The 19,839-nt window shown below is 43.3% G+C and overlaps 3 protein-coding genes across 4 annotated transcripts; 1 reads left to right on the forward strand and 2 right to left on the reverse strand.

Annotated features, from left to right (window-relative positions):
* Positions 1 to 775: 775 nt before the first annotated feature.
* On the reverse strand, positions 776 to 9,540 carry LOC125515528 (kinesin-like protein KIN-6). Of its 2 annotated transcripts, none has more exons than XM_048681027.1 (23): positions 8,838 to 9,540; positions 7,211 to 7,416; positions 6,807 to 6,930; positions 6,515 to 6,609; positions 6,235 to 6,370; positions 6,053 to 6,118; positions 5,863 to 5,925; positions 5,358 to 5,408; positions 4,895 to 4,977; positions 4,471 to 4,591; positions 4,232 to 4,327; positions 3,957 to 4,151; positions 3,305 to 3,389; positions 3,148 to 3,221; positions 2,948 to 3,010; positions 2,703 to 2,829; positions 2,480 to 2,620; positions 2,212 to 2,309; positions 1,890 to 1,974; positions 1,722 to 1,774; positions 1,385 to 1,509; positions 1,185 to 1,269; positions 776 to 1,076 (listed from the first exon to the last, which is right to left on the reverse strand). In XM_048681027.1, the coding sequence occupies exons 1-23, from the start codon at positions 9,447 to 9,449 to the stop codon at positions 963 to 965; spliced, it is 2,898 nt and encodes a 965-aa protein (XP_048536984.1). In that variant the 5' UTR covers positions 9,450 to 9,540; the 3' UTR covers positions 776 to 962. The 2 variants fall into 2 exon arrangements, with proteins under 2 accessions (XP_048536984.1, XP_048536983.1); XM_048681026.1 differs by having other exon boundaries at positions 1,185 to 1,272.
* Positions 9,541 to 12,161: 2,621 nt separating this feature from the next.
* LOC125517413 (NAC domain-containing protein 82-like) lies at positions 12,162 to 16,079 on the forward strand. Its single transcript, XM_048682611.1, has 5 exons — positions 12,162 to 12,489; positions 13,136 to 13,436; positions 13,584 to 13,861; positions 14,599 to 14,979; positions 15,064 to 16,079. Exons 2-5 carry the CDS (start codon positions 13,280 to 13,282, stop codon positions 15,385 to 15,387), a joined length of 1,140 nt encoding a protein of 379 aa, XP_048538568.1. The 5' UTR covers positions 12,162 to 12,489; positions 13,136 to 13,279; the 3' UTR covers positions 15,388 to 16,079.
* Positions 16,080 to 16,157: 78 nt separating this feature from the next.
* LOC125513840 (LRR receptor-like serine/threonine-protein kinase GSO1) lies at positions 16,158 to 19,839 on the reverse strand. The gene is made up of 3 exons (XM_048679049.1): positions 19,702 to 19,839; positions 17,886 to 18,738; positions 16,158 to 17,215 (listed from the first exon to the last, which is right to left on the reverse strand). The coding sequence occupies exons 1-3, from the start codon at positions 19,837 to 19,839 to the stop codon at positions 16,734 to 16,736; spliced, it is 1,473 nt and encodes a 490-aa protein (XP_048535006.1). The 3' UTR covers positions 16,158 to 16,733.

The raw sequence follows: 19,839 nt of genomic DNA on the forward strand, positions 1-19,839 counted from the left end.
GGAACCACAAAGTTCACAAAACTGGAATCACTTTACGTTAAACGGGTCGGCCCATCTCAAACGCTAGTTTGATCTCACTTGTGCGTCACTCCGGCAACTTGCCGCAGCGAGCGGCAACTAGGAAAATCCCTATTGTAGGGCAGCTATCGGAGATGCTCTAATTTCATAGTAAAAAAAGATATGTGCATTTATATAAACAGTTGTTGACCGCAAGACTTCAGCCCTGATGGAGCCCACATTTCCTTTTTAAACGATGATGATTGGTCTTAAGTAGGCTGACCCACATGAACATGACAATGACTCAAAGTCCTCTACATTTTATCATGTGTGCCAACACTACAAGCCACATAAGAGTGAAGATTTTGTGCGGCTTCCAAGCTCCATTTCTATTTTACTTTATTTTTGGAAGTCATAAATGTATCGCATTACATGCAATAAAAAAGATTACCTTTTGTCCCCTCCAAAAAAGATTGAATGTCACTTTAACCCACAAAATAAAGTCAAATATTGTTTTTTAAAATACCAAACGGTGGTAGCATTGTTCCTTCTTTTTTTTTTGCAAGGTGATAGCAATGTCCATAACTATGAATAATTGTGTCTTTTCCTTTTTCTTTTTGCAGCTCATAGGAAAAAAATCAAGATGTTTGTCTACATAAAAAGAATGAATATTTTCGAACTTGTCTGGTTGTATTTTTTAAAAAACTCATACTGCAGCTCAGGAGCCATGTGCTTTCGCTATGTACTAGTTCTTTGCCGAGAAAAATCGCAAACTATATGAATGCGCGACGATGACAGCATTTCTTAGATAGATAAAATATTCCAGGTGTCACCATAAGTCTAACTGTGAACTGGACTTGATGAAGATCCTACAAAAGCGCCATAGCGTGGACAAGTAGCTACACCAAACCGAGGTGATTTGACTGCCTGAATTTTATATAATTTAATTGAGTGGGTACTCTTCTCTAGCCCCGGCGATGCCTCATGGGCGGAGATTTCGCTTTGAGGAGCCGGATGAGCGCGTCCGATCGCCCAGCAGCTGCCTGCTCGCCTGACAATGTCTTGGCGCCTCCTCCATCCTGCAAAAACAGCAATTGCATCACTCAGTCGGGTTAGAATCAATTGATCAAAAACCAAACACTTTCAACAGACAAGACGAGATGGGGGCGATGTGCGTGCGTGCGTACCGTGGCCCTCTTGGTATCCGCAGCATCAATGGCAGGGCCGGTGAACTCCTTGAGCATCATGGACGCCACCGGCAGCAGCCTCCTCCTGCTTCACCAAACCAAACCACAGGTTGTTTGTGTCAACTACATTACAGATATTAATTACTTATCAAGCTGGTTCTTGCCATTAGGTGCCGCCTTCCGTAAGTACGCTCGCTCACCTTGACGTCTTCTTTGTGTTTTCACGAGGCTTAGAAGCGCAAAGGTCCTCATTTGCTTCTTTCTGGCAAAGGTTCTCCTTTTGGTCATCCGCGGTCCCCCCTGCCTGGCAGTCCTTGGTTGGAGCCTTGGCATAAGCAAGACAACCAAATCAGGAAATGCAACTGTAGAGACAAAATACGTGTGGTATGACAGCATTATTATAAATGACCCTGGTAGAATCTGTCAGCTGCATCTACGATTTCGCGCTACATTACAGTATTTGGTAGTAGTAGTAATAACCAAGGCAAAAGTAATCTAATAAGTGCCCAAGTCTAGACAAGCAGCAAAAGAGCTTACTATTGAAGCCTTCGTCTGGGGAAGCCCTTCGTCTGGTACATGTTGGCCATGTGCTGCAGAAATGCACTGATGTTGATTAGGCGACTCATCTCACCATTTAATGCAAGCAATGTGAATATACCAAAAATTAGCGACCAAAGATTATTATGCACGACACTGGGCGCCTACCGTGTTCTGCAGCAGCCTCCTTTACCGTGTGCTCGCAAATTTCTGGCTCAGGCACCAGTTCATCAAGATTCTGGTGAGCAGCACCCTAGAAGAGAAGAAGGAAAAGTTCAACCGACATGTCATAGTTTCCAGTAGGGTGTTCCTAGTAGCAGAAACTGGTGTAGGGTAACTTGTATATTAAAAATATGCACCCTGCCATTATGACCAACTAATATGCGTCCTGCCATTATGACCAACCATGGCATACTAAGAATATTCCAAAAACGTGTAGGGTAAACTTCCCTTTGAGTTGCAAAAACGAAAGGATCAAAGGATTGCATACCATGCCTTGCAACTCTAAGAAAGGCTGATTGGAGCTAACGACTCCAGCATCACAGTTCAGTTGCTGAGATGAACTTTGATAATCATGCTGCTTCATTTCTGTACAAAGATCAAGTGAAAGTTTAACAACAACAAAAAAGTACGCCCTCCGTCCCATAATATAAGAGCGTTTTTTATACTACACTAGTGTGAAAAACGCTCTTATATTATGGGACGGAGGGAGTACATCACTAGCAACGAAGAAACAAGCATAAGAAATGAGTTTGAACCTTTTATGTCGACGTCATGTTGAATACTCTCCACTTCTGTATTGCTGCTTAGCTCTTCTTTACTTTGTTCCATGGGAGCTTTCTCGCTAACTTGTATATCAGTAAACTGTGCGGACAGATTACATGGAACAATACGAAGTTCTGCGGAAATGATACATGTGTCTCAGTTGTTGTGTACCAGTTAGTTTAAGAGTTGTCAAGCAAAGGGGATATACAATTGGACCTGTATAGCTTAGCTCAGATGGATCATCCAAATGACTGGGTGCATGTGTTACACCACCGTCAGGTGCCGAAGTCTGTTCAGAACTCTCAGAACCATCAGATTCCTTGTTGCCCACTTGTCCCATTATCTGAAATAAGAGAAACATAAAGTCAAAAATGATGTTGTTCAGTAACAAGAACTACGATCAAATGCAACGCAAAATGACTCTGCATACATGAGAAAGTGAGAGAAAATTGCATGCCCACCTCCGTATTTTCCTTTTTCAGATCGCACTTGGGTTCAGTAACATCAGGAGTGCATGCCTCTTTCTGAAAAAAGTAGGATGGCATTGTGTCAGTAGAAGATGAGGCGAATTTCTTCAACACTAGGTCGCATCACAAAAGGTTGAACTATGTGGACACATTGCTCATGACGGAATGCAGAATGTTGAAGGATAAGTATAAACCTTCAAATATCTGGAGCTCAATTCTTGTTCATCTATCAAATTAGCAACAGAGGTATCACAGTCGACGGATTTCTCTGTTATAAGAAAATGGACTCAGAACCAAAATAACTATGTGCTGATATTGGTGAGGACATGTTTACTGTGAAAACATATGAACCTGTCATATCGCAATAAGCTGAAGACATTTCTGGATCAGAATATGTACATTCTTCTGAGATCTTTTGTACCAACTCAGTGCTCAACTGTAGACAAACACAAGCATGTCAGCAAGAAAGTTCCAACCTCATATGTATGGCTTACTTCAGATAACATGAAAACAAGCGTTTGCGTGTCTTTTCACAAAGAGTAGAAGCAAATATATGAAAAAGTTGGGCAAGAAAGTGCCGATTTCATACAACAAAGAACACCCTACACGTCTACACAAGCAACACGAACACCCTATGCTACTCCTAACGGCTGTTCAGGCAGCAGGTGAATGTAGAGTGTACAGCTAACCAGATCTCATGGCATATACAGTATTGAGATAGAGATTTGAAGGGGAGATATGTTGCTTGCTATTGAGGCACAAGTAGTACATAAAGCAGGGCAGAAGGTGATATGCTGAAAAAATACACATGAGCATTGGAGATATGGTAACTTGCTTATAGAGTTCTAATATTAAAGCATGCTTATTTGATTCTTGCTTGAAATAGCAGAAAAGCACCTAGCATATATACCTCCAAATCTAAGTCATTCATCATGCACATATAAGGCAGTATATGTAAATAGAACATCAAATGTCAGATATTATAATTTGAAGCTGAACTTACATGGAAATTGTCTAATGCAGCGTCACTGGCCAGGTCAGTTTGAGAAACCGAGCTTATAGCAATTGATGCAGCATCATTTTGCTTAACGTGTGACCAACGAGACTTCAGGTCATCCAACTCCTTTTTCAGCTCTAGAATTTCAATGTCTTTATCTTTGAGCAATTCCCGCATGCTTTTAGCAGCAACCTCAGACTCCTATGAACGAAATACCATGGATCAACACAATACAAAAAGAAACTCGCATGAACAAATTACCAAAATCTTTTGCTGCTTACCGAAATCTTTTGTTTTGAAACAGTCCATAAAGCATTGAAAAGGTTCTTCATGATTTGTTCACTTCGAGACACTCTTTGCAGCTCCTTTTCTTCAGCCTGCAGAACATAACAAAAATGATACTTCATTCAAAATAATTAACTATCGGAGCTGAAATGTCTATACAAGTGAGGCTCTGCGCCAGACAGAAATTAAGTACTTAAATGGGACCAAATTATTGGAGGATTTAATCAATTTGTACCGTAACAACTTCAGGTTCGGGCTTGTTAACCTTCCTCTTTTTCTTGTTCTCTTGGCAAACCAGGGAAACATTGGTTCTCTTTTGGGAAACCAAATCAGAAGATTCATCAAGGCTGGTGTACCTGAAAAGATAACAGGAAATAGAATGAATGATAATAGGAAGATTCATCAATATTTGCTCAGACAAATATCTGCTATTGTGATAGGTTTAAATAAAGGACTTCTCTGCTCCTTGAGTTCTTTTACTTAATCCTAATAGGAAATATTGTCATTACACTAGGACTGAACTGCATGCACCAGAATTGGATAAGATGCAATCTAAGTATCTAACATTTCAACTCCAGTTATGTATTTCCCTTTCTCCAAAGACAACAAAAGGCTGGGATAAGGAAAAAAAAGTATGTCGTCAAAGGTAAGGGAAGTACCTTATTTTCATGTAAGGAGATGCTTGTCTGAGCAAATATGATGTATCAGCGTAGTCATCTTCTCCTGGTTTCACGTTCAAAATCTGAGAAACAATAGAAATGGTAATTAAAAACAGTGCACTTATCAAGTCAATATTCACTGTGTAGACCTCAGAGTAAGGGTGCCAATGACACACTCTTCCAGCATAAACATATAGAAATTGTGAATGACTTGCAAAAATGTGCCTTCAGTTGAATTTTTTTCAGTAGGCATCCTTCATAATGGCCAATAGAATAATACCCTCTCCATCCCAAAATAAGTGTCGCTGATTTAGCATAACTTTATACTAAATCAGCAACACTTATATTGGGACCAAGGGAGTGGTACATTTGTCAGGATCAAAAAAACTTTGAACTAGTAAGATATGTCATTTGAGGAGCTGTTGATAAGAAAAATAGACCATTTTATCTCGGAATGGCTTACCAGAGTCATCTTCTTCCTTCCTTCCAGGTAGTCTTTCAAGTACCTAGTCAACTTTCAAAACAAAAAATATTTAGGACAAATGAAAATAATATACATCAATGAAATGGATAATAGCATTTTAAACTAAAAACTCATAGCATATACAGGTTTTAAGAGTAGAAAAACAGAGTAATGTCTAATAGCAAGCTAGTAGTGTATACATGGAAACCAAGCTGCACAAGTTATAACACAATAAATAGGGAGTCAGTAGCTTAGTTGAGATGGAGATATGACTATGAGCACACTAAAAATATTGTGTTGATAGGCACATTTCATATTAGATCAATACTTGTCAACTGTTAGATCCCTAACCAGAGAAAGGGAAGATCTCCATTAAAAATGTTATGTTGGTTGGAGAAACATGTGATGGGCATTGTTTGGAGACCAGCCAAAAGAATCAAAAAAAGGGAATATTCAAGATCCATACTATGTTTATTTCAAAAGAATACATTGTCAGCAGACATACCATTGAGTTCTTAAAATGTTTCTCCAAGGTTTTCTTCTGATTTTTCTGATGATCTAATAAAGCCTGCAGTTACCAAAGTTGAAAAGCAAAACTATCATTAGCTGGCAGGCGCACCTAACTGATAAAAAATGCATTTTCCAAGCACCATCTGTTGTGCATAAAGGTCAGCAAATGAAAAGGTTAATTTTACCCTCAGACATAGACCGAAAACCATGGACGTATTGTTGATAAAGTTACTCTCCAACAACCTTGAACCCTGGAAATCAAATATTAAAAGTTTTTTAGACCATTATCCAGTAGAAGAACAGGTGTCATGACATGGTTCTATGATCACTGCTATACAATACAATTAACGGTGATAGACGAATAGACCTTATTTCCGGTATTCTTTTTTCGCTCTGCTCCAGCAAGGTCAGCAATTGTCAGGACAGATCCACTAATCTGGTGCTCACTTTGTTGGTCAACGGTTTTATGAACAGCACGTATAGTGATGATGCACTGTGACCGGCTGCAATACAATATGAAATTAATCTTAACATCATCGTATATAACTTAGTTAGGAAACACAATGAGAAAACGATGCCCATTTTTCAGGATAGGTGCTATTTATATGAAAGATATGTTTGCAGATCTATCTATACAGAGAACATGCCTTGACTCGCTGTTAGCATCAGTTGCAGCTGTGCTCCGCTTAAGCATGCCACGTGAAACTAAATTCTCAGCATCCATGGCACTTGAAATGGCCACCTGCAAAATAAATAACAGTGAGCATCTAATTGTATGCTATTGCCAGAAAGGCGAGCACCTTACTGCATGCTACTACAAAAACTATTCATATCAACGCAGTGCATATCAACTGGAATGTGCCATTCCAAGGCCCCCTCTTTCAGGATGGAAGCCAAGGCTGATTACAGCAAAGAGGTGCAAAATGAGATCGTAGATACCTCTTTAAGGCCTTTAATTGTTGCTGACTGCTGGAGGGCCAGTTCTGCTGCATCAGACAGAAGATCGAGAATCCGTTCTCCTTTTCCTTCACAGAGTATCTCGAACATTGACAAGTAAAACGATCTGCAAGTATGACATGGAACCCATTAACAGAGTATTTGTGATAAGAACTTGCATTTGCACATCATGTTAATTAAGTTATAAGCTGTTCGCGAGAGAATCCAAAACTGTATAACTCCTTTAGTTTCAGAAATTTACAGACTTGCATGCTTCACTAATCTTCTGAACATTTGCTATGTTTGCGGCATTTGGCGTCAATCCTAGCAGACCCAGTACTAGATATGCAGATTATACACTAGTAGAGTGTACCAAGCTGGCAGCAAAAAGGCCAGAACAGGTGTACCTTGGCGATTGGTTGCCACCTTCGGATTCATCTGCCGCAGTGAAGATCTTCTGTAGAGTGAGCGGTACTAGGCCGGGATTTCTCGCAGTACCAAAGACGGTGTGCGTCTTGCCGGACCCCGTCGGACCCATCGCCACCAGAAGGCCGCTCTTTCCTCCCAAGAACTCGTCCACCAGCGGGTTCATCACTTGAGTAAAGATATCATTCTGCACGGAATTGTAAGAAGAGATCAATAGCATGCCAGCAAATGCATAGCTTCAGGTCCAGTAAACGTCATCTAAATCATAGCCCGGTAGAGAAATACTCCTAGGTCTGTCCTGAAATCGATAGCATTGTACCACTAAGACAGTAATGCATCACCTCAAAAAAAAAAAACTAAGATAGTAATGCAGTGAACAAATGTACTTTTATACAAATGTACTTTTATACTGGTTGACATGCCGACGACCGGTTGACCAGAAACAAGAATTTTCAAACCGACTTACCAATTGTGAATTGGTTTTTCAGTATTGCTAAGCATTAGTTCCATAATTTTAATATGCCTCAACATATAAAAACTGCACAAATGTCTACTTGAATAACAGGAACAAGAAAATAGAGATACGAAAAAACCATAATTGTGAAGATTTGGATTTCTGCGAGACCATACAACGCAAGAGTTTGGCATGTCATGCATCAAGACGGTACACAAAAAAATAAATGCATGGATTTTGGAGGAGCGAAGATATAGCCAGGGTGTGTGCATTGGACTTCTAAAGGCTGAAATGAAAAGATCTATGAGACTGTACTAAGATTATACAGAAGAAAAATTCATTTTATGCGTCTTTCAGCCTTTGTGTGGGTTATGAAGAAAAATAGTTGGGTGGTACATAAATAAAAATCCATGGGTGGCTTGGAAAAAATTACATCACATCATGGAGTGAAAAGAAAATGAATTGTAACAAGACGTCCGACGGATGAAAAATTCTCTCCAAAATAGAGTGCACTCGAATCCTTAGGGAAAATGCTAAATGAAATCCATAGGACAAAACCCTTAGGATTCACACCTAACTATTTTCCCGTGGTTTATCTGCAAAAATAGCCCATAGTCTCTACAGTAAGGTAAACAATCGCAATAGCAAGGACAATAAGTTCCTTACACTTGGCACAACTGTGAGGTGAAAGCACAGATCTGAAAAGAAGAAGATTGATGCTGCTTTTTCTTAAACTAGCATAACAAGGATTACATGAACCGACAATCTTTAGTAATGAAACTATAGTCGTGCCATGTAGGAGCTTTCGTCGCATCATACAAGAAACAAAACTTCACCACTAAAAATGCATACAAAAGCTGTGCAAAGTTTACACGAGTTAAACATCTCCAGCTGACTATAGTAACAAAAAGTCTAGTTCAAACACTGTAACCACGAGTTCCTCACTGCTGTGCTGGGGATGCTCACAAGATCCTCCCAACAGGATCCGGCTGAGATCGTAGCGCAATGCAAATGCAGGTCGAAATGGAGCCGATTTGTCGGGGTTTTGGTGCTTTTCTTGGGGTACAGCAACTTGTTCTAAGCGAGACATCAAAATGTGTAGATGCAAATGGGTTTTAATCGGGAGGGGATGAGGATTTGGGGGTTAATTATACCTGCGAGGAGTCGGGCGGGAGGACGGCGGAGAAGCCGTCGAAGACCTCGGTGGCGGTGCGGCCGCGCCGGTGGTCGACGAGCTTGGCCTGGGGGACGGTGAGCGCGACGGAGCCGGGGCCGGTGGCGACGAGGCAGACCCCCGGCGGCTGCTGCTGCTTCTTGGGCGGCGGCGGCTGCTCCTTGGCCCTGGCGCGGCCGGCGGCAGGCCTGCAGCCGCGCTCCCGCTCCGGCGCCGGGAGCGGGCGGATGCGGAGGTAGACCTTGAGGCGCTCCTCCGCCGCCGACGACGACGAGGTCGAGGAGGTGAGCGCCGTGGCGGCCGCCGCGGCGGGAGGAGGGGGGTGGGGAGGGGAAATGGCGGCGTCGGGTGGGGTCGGCGGAGGAGGCGGGAGAGGGGTGGCGGCGGCCGCGGGAGCCGCTGCCGCCGCCGCCGCGGCGGGTTCGTCGTCGAGCAGGCGGGAGATGACCGGGGCTTTCCGGCGGCGGGAGCGGAGGGTGCCCGTGGTCGGGGTCGGCGCCTGGGCGGGGGTCGGGCCTGGGGTCAGGGCCGGCCTGCCGCGGCGGGGAGGGTTCCGGCGGACGGTGGTCGGCGGCGGCGGCGGCGAGGCCATCGGAATAGAATGGGGATCGATTTGGTTTTCCTTTCCCTCCGCTGCTCTTCAAAAATGCTTTGAAATTTGGAAACCAGCTGCCAGGAGAGTGGGGGGGAGCTGAATTATGGGGCCGCCTGCCCCCTCATATCCACCGTCCGTTTTCGGCAGATGCGATCCAACGGCCTGGATGATCCAGCAGGGTTTAGCCAGGTTTTAGGCCTTCGAAATCTCACCACTCCAAATATTTTCACCTCAAAAGAAATATGGGAGGCAATGCTTAGTCTCCGTACCCCCAAAATAAAGATGTTTAGTCTCCTTATCTTGATATTAGTTGTATTATGTTACATTTCCGCGGAAGTGGCCTTGATTGTTGCCGGCTGAACCACTGGTGGATAACATAAAAATTGATTATGGGTTTACTGCTAAAAGCTCTGCCATTTTTATAAATGTAAGGGTGAGCGTATATTTACCTGTATCTGAATCTGGCCATGCATCCATCAATTTAATGATATCTTCGCAGCTACTCAAGACATGGCGGAATTTGCCCCTGATCAGCAGCGTTGCTGGTTCTTCTAGGCTTCCAACTGGTGGTTTGGCTGCCCTCGGTCACGAGCTTACCATAGTTCGAAAGGTGCCTCTCTTGGTTTATCAATGATAAGGAAATATGCATGGGTATAAGATCTTACTCTCACGGCCTTCATTTGTGCTTGGAATCTCATCTTGATATTAAACATAGTCCTGTAAGACACCCGTTTACGGTGTGCTCACAACATGACGAAGTGGGGGATGTATCCAAAATACGTTACGACGGGTCACGACTTGCATCGAGAGTCACTTGTCCAATCATTGGCCCTTATTGTTGCGTGGGGTTACCTCAATTATTAAGAATTACTTCAGACAAACGCATTGGAAGTTTAATGACTACACCTTGCTTATCCCCCAATGAGTCATTTTTTGCTACTGTACCATTATCAGAATATCGTTCCACACATCATCGCTTCTTAACTCCTCCTTGATCGATCTATGGGAAGATGGGTACTTGCAGGCCTTACAATGAGAAGAAGACGAAAGACAACTCTATTGCAAATCGTACATACAAATAACCTCAATCAAGCAAAATCATTTCAATGGTCCATGTACAAATACATAGGGTTGCAAGGTCTTGCCTCAACTCATTGCCTTAATGAATTACTCAAGCGATAGATCGCACAAAGAAATCATTGAAGAAATATGGGAGGCAATGCTTAGTCTCCGTAGCCCCAACAGAAAGATGTTTAGTCTCTCTATTTGACTAGCAAAAAGGTTCGTGTGTTGCAATGGGAGGAAAAAAAATCATAATCTCCAATGGCGATGGCCACATTTTGTTCGCATCTCATCGCATGATTTTGAAAGTTCGTTCACAAATGCAAGAAAATGTTTCTTTTCTAAAATTTATTCACAAAATGAATCAATGTTCACATTTTCAAAAAAATATCATGGTTGTCAAAAAACTTGATAATTCAAAGAATTATTCTGAATGACAAGAAACGTTTAGAAAAACATACTATAATATTCCGATCCAACCGAGCAGTTAATTCAACAAAATTCGCGTGGGTATATAGTCACAAAGACTCAGAAGCATTACTGTTTAACTAGATACCTTCGATCATTCATGAACATTTCTAAAAATCATGAACAGGTTTTCCTAATAACAAAATTTTTCTTAAAATTCTGAACATTTTTTAAAATTGCGAACGGTTTTTAAGCATTTTCTTTTGAATCGGCAAACTATTCTAGAATAGACGAACATTTTTTAAAAAATTGGTGGATTTTTTTTTAAATTCACGAACATGTTTTGAAATGCATGAACATTTTCTGAATCAGCAAATATTTTATGAATCAATAAAATCTTTTGTAATAAACATGTTTTGAAATGCATGGACATTTTTTAAAATGCATGAACATTTTTGAATCAGCAAAAATTTTGTTCAATTTAATTAATAATTTCTAATACACGGGGTCCTTTTGGAATTATGGACATTTTTTCACTTTACGAACATTTTTTCCAAAATTGCGAACATTTTTTGAATAAACCAATATTTTAAAAAAATCCTGAACATTTCTTACCATTTTATTTCAAAAATCAAAGTTTTTAAAATTTTGAAATTTGTGAAGTTCCAATTTATTTAAAGTAAAGAAAACAAAAACAGAATAGGAAAATAAAAAACAAAACTAGAAAAATAGACGCACGCACATGAGCTGGCCAAACAGGCGCGCTGTGTCTTCTCCAGCGCGCAAAGCGCGGTATAGTAGGTCTCTATTCTTGGGCTGGCTTTGAAAACCAGCTGCCTTGCGAGGGAGTGGGTGGAGCTGAATCAAAAGGGCCACCTGCCCCAACATATCCATCGTCCGTTTTGGCAGATGCGTTCCAACAGCCTAGATAATCTAGCAAGGTTTAGCCAGTTTTTAGGTCTATGAAATCTCACCACTCCAAAAAATTTCACGTCAAAGAAATATGGGAGGCAATGCTTAGTCTTTGTACCCCACGTCCGCCACGATGCTCGTGCGGTCGATTTGCTCCTCCGCGATACGGTGCTCATCGAGGAGCCGGAGGTTGTACCTCTAGTCAGCTTGCGCCTGTTGGAAAAATCGGTTGATAATGTAGATGCTCTCTCATTCTATTAGGGGTCAATAGAATAAATTAAAAGAAAAGAAAAGGCTCTTTCACAGCCTTTCATTTTGTTTGAGCAACTCTCACAGTCTCTCATGAGAGGTATTGATAATGATGGAGGCCAGTAGAGCCCAGGGGAAGGAGGCCGGCCCAAGAGAGCCCAGTAGAATGGGTTTTGAGAAAGAAGCAACGCAAGAGTATGGTCGAGCCGGCCACCTCCCTCCTCCCTCCAACAGCGGCGCCGGCGACTCGAACTCGCCGCCTCCTCCTCCTCCTCCGCGCCGCCGCCGCCGCCGCCCCTCCTCCGACCAACACGCCGGTGTGTCACCTCCCATCCCAAGCCGCAGCCCCACCGCCTTCCGGCGCCGAGTCTCCCCTGTCCGCTCCCTCGCCAACAACCCCGGCGGCGTAAGCCCCTCCCCTCCTCTCTTCACTCCAACAACTTGGCTTAGACACTACATCTCTCTTTCGGTTCCGATGGTCGATTCTCTCGTCAATGCCGACCTCATCTGCCGTAACCCTATATCTATCTCTGCATCTAGTCTGAAAGTTAATTAATTTCGCACAAACAAATACGTACTCTTTGCTTGGTAATGTTTGTTTACAGCCGAATCGTATGTAGTAAGTAGCACTGACATATGTTCGATTGGATTTGCTTAGACATATGGTTGCCAAATCCGCAAGTAAATTCATTTGTCCTGCCCTGCTCTGCTCTGTTCCAACTTCCAACACAGTTCCACTTTTATTTGTTTTGTTAGATAAATAAATGCGGAATCTTTGAATGCATATATCTTCCATATATGTTTTGTAACAATCCATTCTTTTGTCCAGGATGCATGTCTCTTCCATACAGTATTTGGCATATGTTTGCCAATTCTACAAATCCAATCATTTGTCCTGCCCTGTTCTGTTCCAACACAGTCCCACTTTTATTTGTTTTGCTAGTTGTTAGATAAATAAATACGGCACCTTTGTCCTGACATTTGTTTATCAAGAACAGAAGAATGCTTACATCTTCCATATATGTTTTGTAACAATCCGTTTCCTCCTACAGGACGGTGTCCTCACGAACTCAGATGTCTTTTGATGCCACAACAAAGGATTACCTCTGCTTTCTTCGGCGGGGCTGCCGCTGTCGCTTCTTCTGGTGCTCAATAACATCTCGGCATTGGATTTGATAGTCACTGAAGTTCCCCTAATGGAAATGGCGCCGCTCCCTCCTGGATACCGGTTCCAACCGACCGATGCTGAACTCATCCTCTACTATCTAAAGAGGAAGATACTGGGTAAAAAGTTGCGCCGCAATCCTGTTACAGAAATCGATATCTACCAATTCGCCCCCTGGGATCTTCCGGGTATATTTTCATTTATCCCCCCTCTCGTATCACTAGCATTTGAAAGTACTGCATAACCACATGCTTGTATTTACATGCGGCTGTCAAACTTTGCACAAAACTGTCCTACAAACTGTTCTTCTAACCGTTTGTTTTAACTTTGTTCAGGGAAATCTTCAATGCCAACTGGGGATCTTCAGTGGTATTTCTTTTGTACTTGCGACCGGAAGTACCCTACCGGGTCAAGAACTAACCGGTCAAACCAAGCTGGGCACTGGAAAGCTACTGGAAAGGACAGGAAGGTGGTGTGTAATTCTCGGACTGTTGGGATGAAGAGGACCTTGGTGTTTCATGCTGGCAAGGGATGCAAGGAGAAAAGAACTGACTGGGTCATGCATGAATATAGGCTGGTCGAAAGCGAAGTACCTAATGCTGGTGTTAGACTGGTATGCTTCTTTGCTGTCTTTGTACAAGTTTCACTATCTCTTCTATGAAATGGGTTTCGTGCTCCAAACACACCTGTTTGCGCTAGATTGATCATTGATTACTCCCCTGAAAAAATATTTTTCTGTTGTTTACAATTGATGATTGCTTACTCCCCTGAAAAATTATTTTTCAGTTGTTTACGGAGTTGTTTTGGAAATGAATGAAACTTGTATTTATGTGTGTAGAACTATAAAAGAGATCAACATTTCAACGTATGGCCGATGCAACGACACCAACATAGCATGCCATGCATGATTCAGCAAATTGTCGCTCAACATGTGTCTGAACTATTTAATGTTGAGTAAGATGCAAGTTTTCCTTTTCCAGTACAATCTGAAGCTTTTCCAACATACATTACAATGCATGTGGCACCAACGTACACTGAGTGCTCCCCGCAAAACAAAAGTACATTGAGTGCTCCAAATACCCTTTTGGTAAATTATATCCGGAGATTTTGGGAAGTGCGCCATAAGTAGCAAAGATAGAAAGCTCCAAACAGCAAGAAACAAACTGTCATAATCAGAGAATTGCAGCAATTACCCACTCCTCAAACTGAAGGAGTTAGTTAGTTTATTCTTCGACCGAGAAAAGTTATCACTGATGTGATCTTTTTCCGTTTTGTTACTAGCAAAATGTTTGTTAGCTCCACTTGTACTGCAAGCAGTATGTTTGATTCATTGTCTATCTGTTATTGCAGGACGATTTCGTTCTCTGCAAAGTCTATCAGAAAAGCGGTCCAGGTCCCAGGATTGGGGAACAGTATGGCGCTCCATTAGAGGAAGAGGAAGAGGAAGAGGAAATGAATGATGCAAATGGGGAAGCTTACTGTTTATCCCATTCTTCCGCACCTGGACCAAGCCATGGTGGTGTGTTGAACTTTGCGGGTCAATCTATTAGTGATGGCGGCAGGGTTTCCTTGAGCCTTTTGTCAGCAAATAACGGCAAGAGCTCCTCGAGTGGTGTCCGTCCTGACAGGGCTTCTCATCCGGATGTTAACTGGGACAGGATACATATACAACAGTTAGCTGATATTCTGGGTTTTCTCTCTACGAATCCTGTAGGCCAAGATGGTCCACCGGTAAATTTTCTTTCTGTCTCTTGCTATCTGCTGTATGCTCATTCTGTCAACTCGATCTTAACTTTTTCTTTGGTTTGGATGCAGTCTGATTCAACCGCTTACCATGACACGGAAGCATTGTTTGACGATAGTGAAGCTATATTTGACATAGCGGACCAAGTAGTGCCTTCTTCACTGGTTAGCCTCTGCAAGCAGTGTGACTCGTGCGGCGTGCGGCTGGTCGACCCTTTTCTGGAACCGGTGGCAGGAGAACTGTACCTGGAGCTGAATGACCTGCTGTTGTGTCATGCCGGCCATGTTCCACATGGCAGCAGCCATGAGGGCCCTCAACACTGGATAAGACAACGTCCATTTGTCCATAGTAGCAGCGCGGCCAGTGGCACCGTATCTGCAGCAGTTTCTGGGTAAGGGGTTTCCATCTAGCTAGAAGAAGTGTGGGATCTCAGGGGTATGCTCGGCTGTCACTCGAGGCTTTCATTAGCGGTTGTGCATTAGTCATCTGTCAAGTAAGTAAAGTGGGAGTCTGACAAGGTGTACTAGTCTAGTCAGTAGGTAGGTAGGTTTTTTTGGTCGGCAATCGAAGGATCTGCAACCCTTTTTTGTTGTGAGGAGGAGGCAGATAGATATGGAAGGGATGAGGAGGAGAAGATGTGAATATTCGGAGGGGAGCGGAGCGGAGGGCTCCTTCCCTTGAGTTTGTTAGTGACTGGATGGCGAGCGCAGGTTGAGGTGTGAGTTATATCTATCATATCATAGAATTTTAGCTAAAACTTCAAGTCACAACTCAAGAAGAAAAAGGACAAATCGTGACATGAATGCTGTTAATTTAAACTGGGCTGTGAATTGGGCATGTTTGCACTATCACAGCCGAATTTGGTATGCTTGTTTTGCCTAAAAAAATAGAAAAAAATGGTATGCTTTTTTCTCTTGCTGTGAGTTGAATTTACGACTGAAATTTTCTAACACATTAGATGTATGCTATTTCTTTATACTCAAATTATTTTAATAATTCTCCAGGACTTATAGTACAAGTTTTCGTTGTTCGGTGCACTGGTAGCACAAAAACTCTAGGTGTAGGTTGAGGTACCGGTGCACGCTCTCTAGGTTGATGTAGCAGGTTGGTTGTATGTACCGGGTATAACACAAGCAGTCGCTGCCGCAAGACCAGCAAACCATCGAGGTGCCCTGAAAACTAGAAATCATGGACAAGAAAATGGTCACTGCCTGCGCTCGCAACACCAAGAAGATGGTTCGGGTCCAGTTTCTCAGAGATGGGGTTGAGTGCAGGCGCCGCAAGACAAGGGATTGAACCAGCCATGGATGATGGATACGACAGAGAGATATGTGGCCTTGATACCATACAAGGTTTTGAGGCTGGAAGCATGTGCCCTTGGGCAGGGATGCGTACGTGTTATATGGAGCAATCACATTACATAGATTTGGTTGGTTAGCTTGAGCTTGATCCACATATTAGCTATACAGAGATATGGATCAGTCTCAGTTAGCTAACCACCCACAACAACACACGCACGACCCTAGGCCTTCTAGATTAGATACTTGGTTTATACACTACCGAACACACGTACAATATCTCCAACAATATTAATCATGCTAAGTTATAAACTAAAGAAAAGCATTACACACAATAATAATCATTAAAACCACTATTTTGAACAAATTTGAACTAAAGCCACGGCACTTATTTTGGGATAGAGGAAAGTAGTTACCTACATAAGCTCCAACATTTTGAGACCTCATCCTTGACGGATATTTCTTGCCAGTGAAGCCCAACCCATGGCCACGTGCACATAAGCTCGATCATACATGTGGTCTGTAAATGAGAACCAACCAATCCTCCATTTTCTCTTGAACAAGAAGCCACAAAAGACAATCCACAAACCAACTACAAATCCTATGCACATGCTGAGGTATAACGAAACCACATCACTCATTCCTTCATTATGCTCTTGGGGAGCATATGGAATTATGTCAGTTCGTGAGCAATTCCTTGGGACAGGTGGACCACATAGACCTGGGTTGCCAGTATATATGGACGCTTGGTCCTCTAGTGTTCTTAATTGGTTCCCGGATGGTATAGTCCCAGATAGATCATTATATGACAAGTTCAAGCGGGTTAGTGACGTTAGAGATGATATGCTTGTAGGGATTTTACCAGAGAGCCCATTGTGCGAGAGGTCAAAAGATTCCAAAGCTTGTAGCGCACCGATGCTTTGGGGTATTATGTCAGTCAGACTATTCCAGGAGAAGTTCAAGTTCTTTAATGCAATGAGCATGCCAATTTCCTTAGGAATCTGCCCGCTCAAACTGTTGCTGGAAAAATCAAGGTTTACCATGTATGCTATACTTTTGGTATATTCAAGCACTTGACCTTTTATCTCCACCTCTACAGTATAAGCATCAGTGGACATGGCCTTAGAAACTCCACCAACTCCAATATAATTGACAAGGTCAAAAAGGCCACCACTATTATTGGAAGTAAAAGTCATATATGATCATTGGTTGGTTACTCGTGGGGACAGGTTCCCCGTGGGTTTTGAAAACCCGACGGGTTTAGGGGATGGCCAAAATTTTAACCCCGCACACGTTGATGGGGACGGGGACGGGTTTGCGATTTTCTCGTGGGGATGGGTTTGGGCAAGCAAAACCCGATGAGTTTCGTCCCCGTTGCCATCTTGAATCATGTATGCTTGTGTTCGAAACATCAAGATAAGTGATCGTTGGTTGGTTAAGCCAAGATGGAAACTTGGGCCCTAGTATACAAGATCCAAAGCCTGAGTAGGATAAGTTGAATGGAGTTATCCATGTACTATCGACCTTCACAGTTAAGTAATTACCTGAGATATCTAGGGTTTGTAAGGTGCTCAGATATGTGAGACGGTCCTCGGTGATTGTACCATGTAGGTTGTTGTGGGCCAGCGATAATTCATCCAAATTTATGAGTTCCCGTATACTAACGGGTACCTCTCCATACAAATCATTGTTGTCGAGGTCGATCTTGGCCAAGCTGCTAAAGTTCCCTAACCGATGCAGTAGCTCTGCCACATCCATGATGACGAAGTTGGTTTCTAATACGAGCTCTATTAGATTCTGTAGTTTCTGGAAGCTCAACGGCACCATGCCAGTGAACTTGTTCGAACCAAGATACAAACTCTGAAGAGAGGTCAAGTTGCCCACCGCGTCAGGGATTGGACCATCGATTCCGCAACCATTTAGGAAGAGATTTTGGAGGCTGGGCAGATCCCAAAGCAAATTTTTGGCTCCAAGAGATGTGTTGAAGGTGTTTGAAACAAGGCTGAGGGTCTGCAGCTTTGTGAGATTGGAATGCGCCGGGGGAGAGATAGAGTTTGGAAGCGCACAATAACTTAAATCAAGGTCTGTCAAAGAGGGGAGTATGTTGATAGCATGAAGCCAGTTGACGGCAGCGCTGAGGTCCACCCTATACATGCCGAGAACCTGAAGCTTCCGCAGGCGCGGCACCCATGCGAGATCAGGAGAGTAGGTGCCATCTGCCATATGGTTGAGCTGAAGGCTGACCATTTTTGAGAGGTTACCGAGGTGGGGTGGAATCCGACAACCAAAATGGGACTCAGAGAGGTTGAGATGCGTGAGGCGCCCACGCCCTAGGGCGCCAATGAGCTCCGGGATGGGTTGGCCGCCGAAGTTGTTGCCTGAGAGGTCCAGCTGCTTCAGATGTCGTAAGGTGAGCAAGGAGGAGCGTATGTCACCTCCAAGGAGCAGCTGTTGGAAGACCGTTCGTACTCATGTAACTGATGGACCGAGTCGGCGCATTATCCACTCCTCTCACGACTCGCACTTTGTGCATGCCCTCGTATAGCTCGGGCAGTTACTCTTTGTACATGATATATAACCCCTTCGTGGGCAATGGAATGAATCACGCATTGCTTTCCATAATTCAACTGCAGCGTGAACGACTCGAACTGCCATCCGCTGTTGATCTTGAGCATGATGACATGGCGGTCCGGTTGCTGCAAACGATTTCCGTTGGGCAGGGATGCGTACGTGTTATACGGAGCAACCAGATTACATAGATTTGGTTGGTTAGCTTGAGCTTGATCCACATATTTGCTATACAGAGATATTGATCAGTCTCAGCTAGCTAACCACGCACAATAACACAAGCACGCCCCTAGGCCCCACGCACAAGAAACCACATGTAATCCTTTCTTGTGGCATCAGAAGACATCAGAGTCGTGAGGACACCCTCCTCTAGGAGGAAACAGATTGTTACTGTTCAACGTGCCATGTCTGTATTTATTTCTGATTGATCCTCCTATGATCTCTAGCCTTGTATAGATTAACTACTAGAGATATTGTAGGGTTAGTTGACTTGTTATGCAATACATCACTTGTGTATATTGTAATAGACTCCGACGAATACAATTAAGTTGCCTCCTATAGTCTTCTACAGTCTACGTTGCATGAATACGTCACCTAACTGCCGTATCGGTGCAGGATACTGCACTAGGACGGGGATACGCGTGGATACGCGTGGGATACCCGTATCTCAACGTACCACGTTTTTTGCAAATTAAAATAAAGAGAAAAATAGGGATACGGCTGGGACACGGGGGGATACACTCGGGATACTTTTTAGCCTGTTAGCACTCGATCTCCAGTCCAACAAAAGCCTACTCGCGATGGGTAAATAAACCTAATCGCTTGAGTCCATCGTGCCGTCACCTGCAGTTGCCAAGGGCTGGAGCCGCGCGCATCTCCGTACTCCCTTCCGCCGCTGCCGCCGCCGCCGGCGGCATCTCGCAGCTCGCCACCGGCCTCCGTTCTCGGTTCTCCAACTCCAAGTCGGCAAGTCTTCCCCAT

This window comes from Triticum urartu, chromosome 6, assembly GCF_003073215.2.
Source record: "Triticum urartu cultivar G1812 chromosome 6, Tu2.1, whole genome shotgun sequence".
Classification (NCBI taxonomy): Eukaryota; Viridiplantae; Streptophyta; class Magnoliopsida; order Poales; family Poaceae; genus Triticum; species Triticum urartu.

Bases quoted from the DNA above. Each gene is read 5' to 3' on its own strand.
- LOC125513840 (XM_048679049.1), bottom strand. From the start codon at position 19,839: ATGGGGAAGACTTGCCGACTTGGAGTTGGAGAACCGAGAACGGAGGCC. The intron at 18,739-19,701 runs GTGACGGCACGA...GTCTTCCAACAG, and splicing joins CCAGCCCTTGGCAACTGCAG to CTGCTCCTTGGAGGTGACAT. The intron at 17,216-17,885 runs CCGAGGACCGTC...CTGACATAATAC, and splicing joins CAACCTACATGGTACAATCA to CCCAAAGCATCGGTGCGCTA.
- LOC125515528 (XM_048681026.1), bottom strand. From the start codon at position 9,449: ATGGCCTCGCCGCCGCCGCCGCCGACCACCGTCCGCCGGAACCCTCCC. The intron at 5,409-5,862 runs GTATGTCTGCTG...TTGTTTTGAAAG, and splicing joins AACATTTTAAGAACTCAATG to TTGACTAGGTACTTGAAAGA. The intron at 1,273-1,384 runs GTGAGCGAGCGT...GGTTTGGTGAAG, and splicing joins AACACAAAGAAGACGTCAAG to CAGGAGGAGGCTGCTGCCGG.
- LOC125517413 (XM_048682611.1), top strand. From the start codon at position 13,280: ATGGAAATGGCGCCGCTCCCTCCTGGATACCGGTTCCAACCGACCGAT. The intron at 13,437-13,583 runs GTATATTTTCAT...AACTTTGTTCAG, and splicing joins CGCCCCCTGGGATCTTCCGG to GGAAATCTTCAATGCCAACT. The intron at 13,862-14,598 runs GTATGCTTCTTT...CTGTTATTGCAG, and splicing joins CTAATGCTGGTGTTAGACTG to GACGATTTCGTTCTCTGCAA.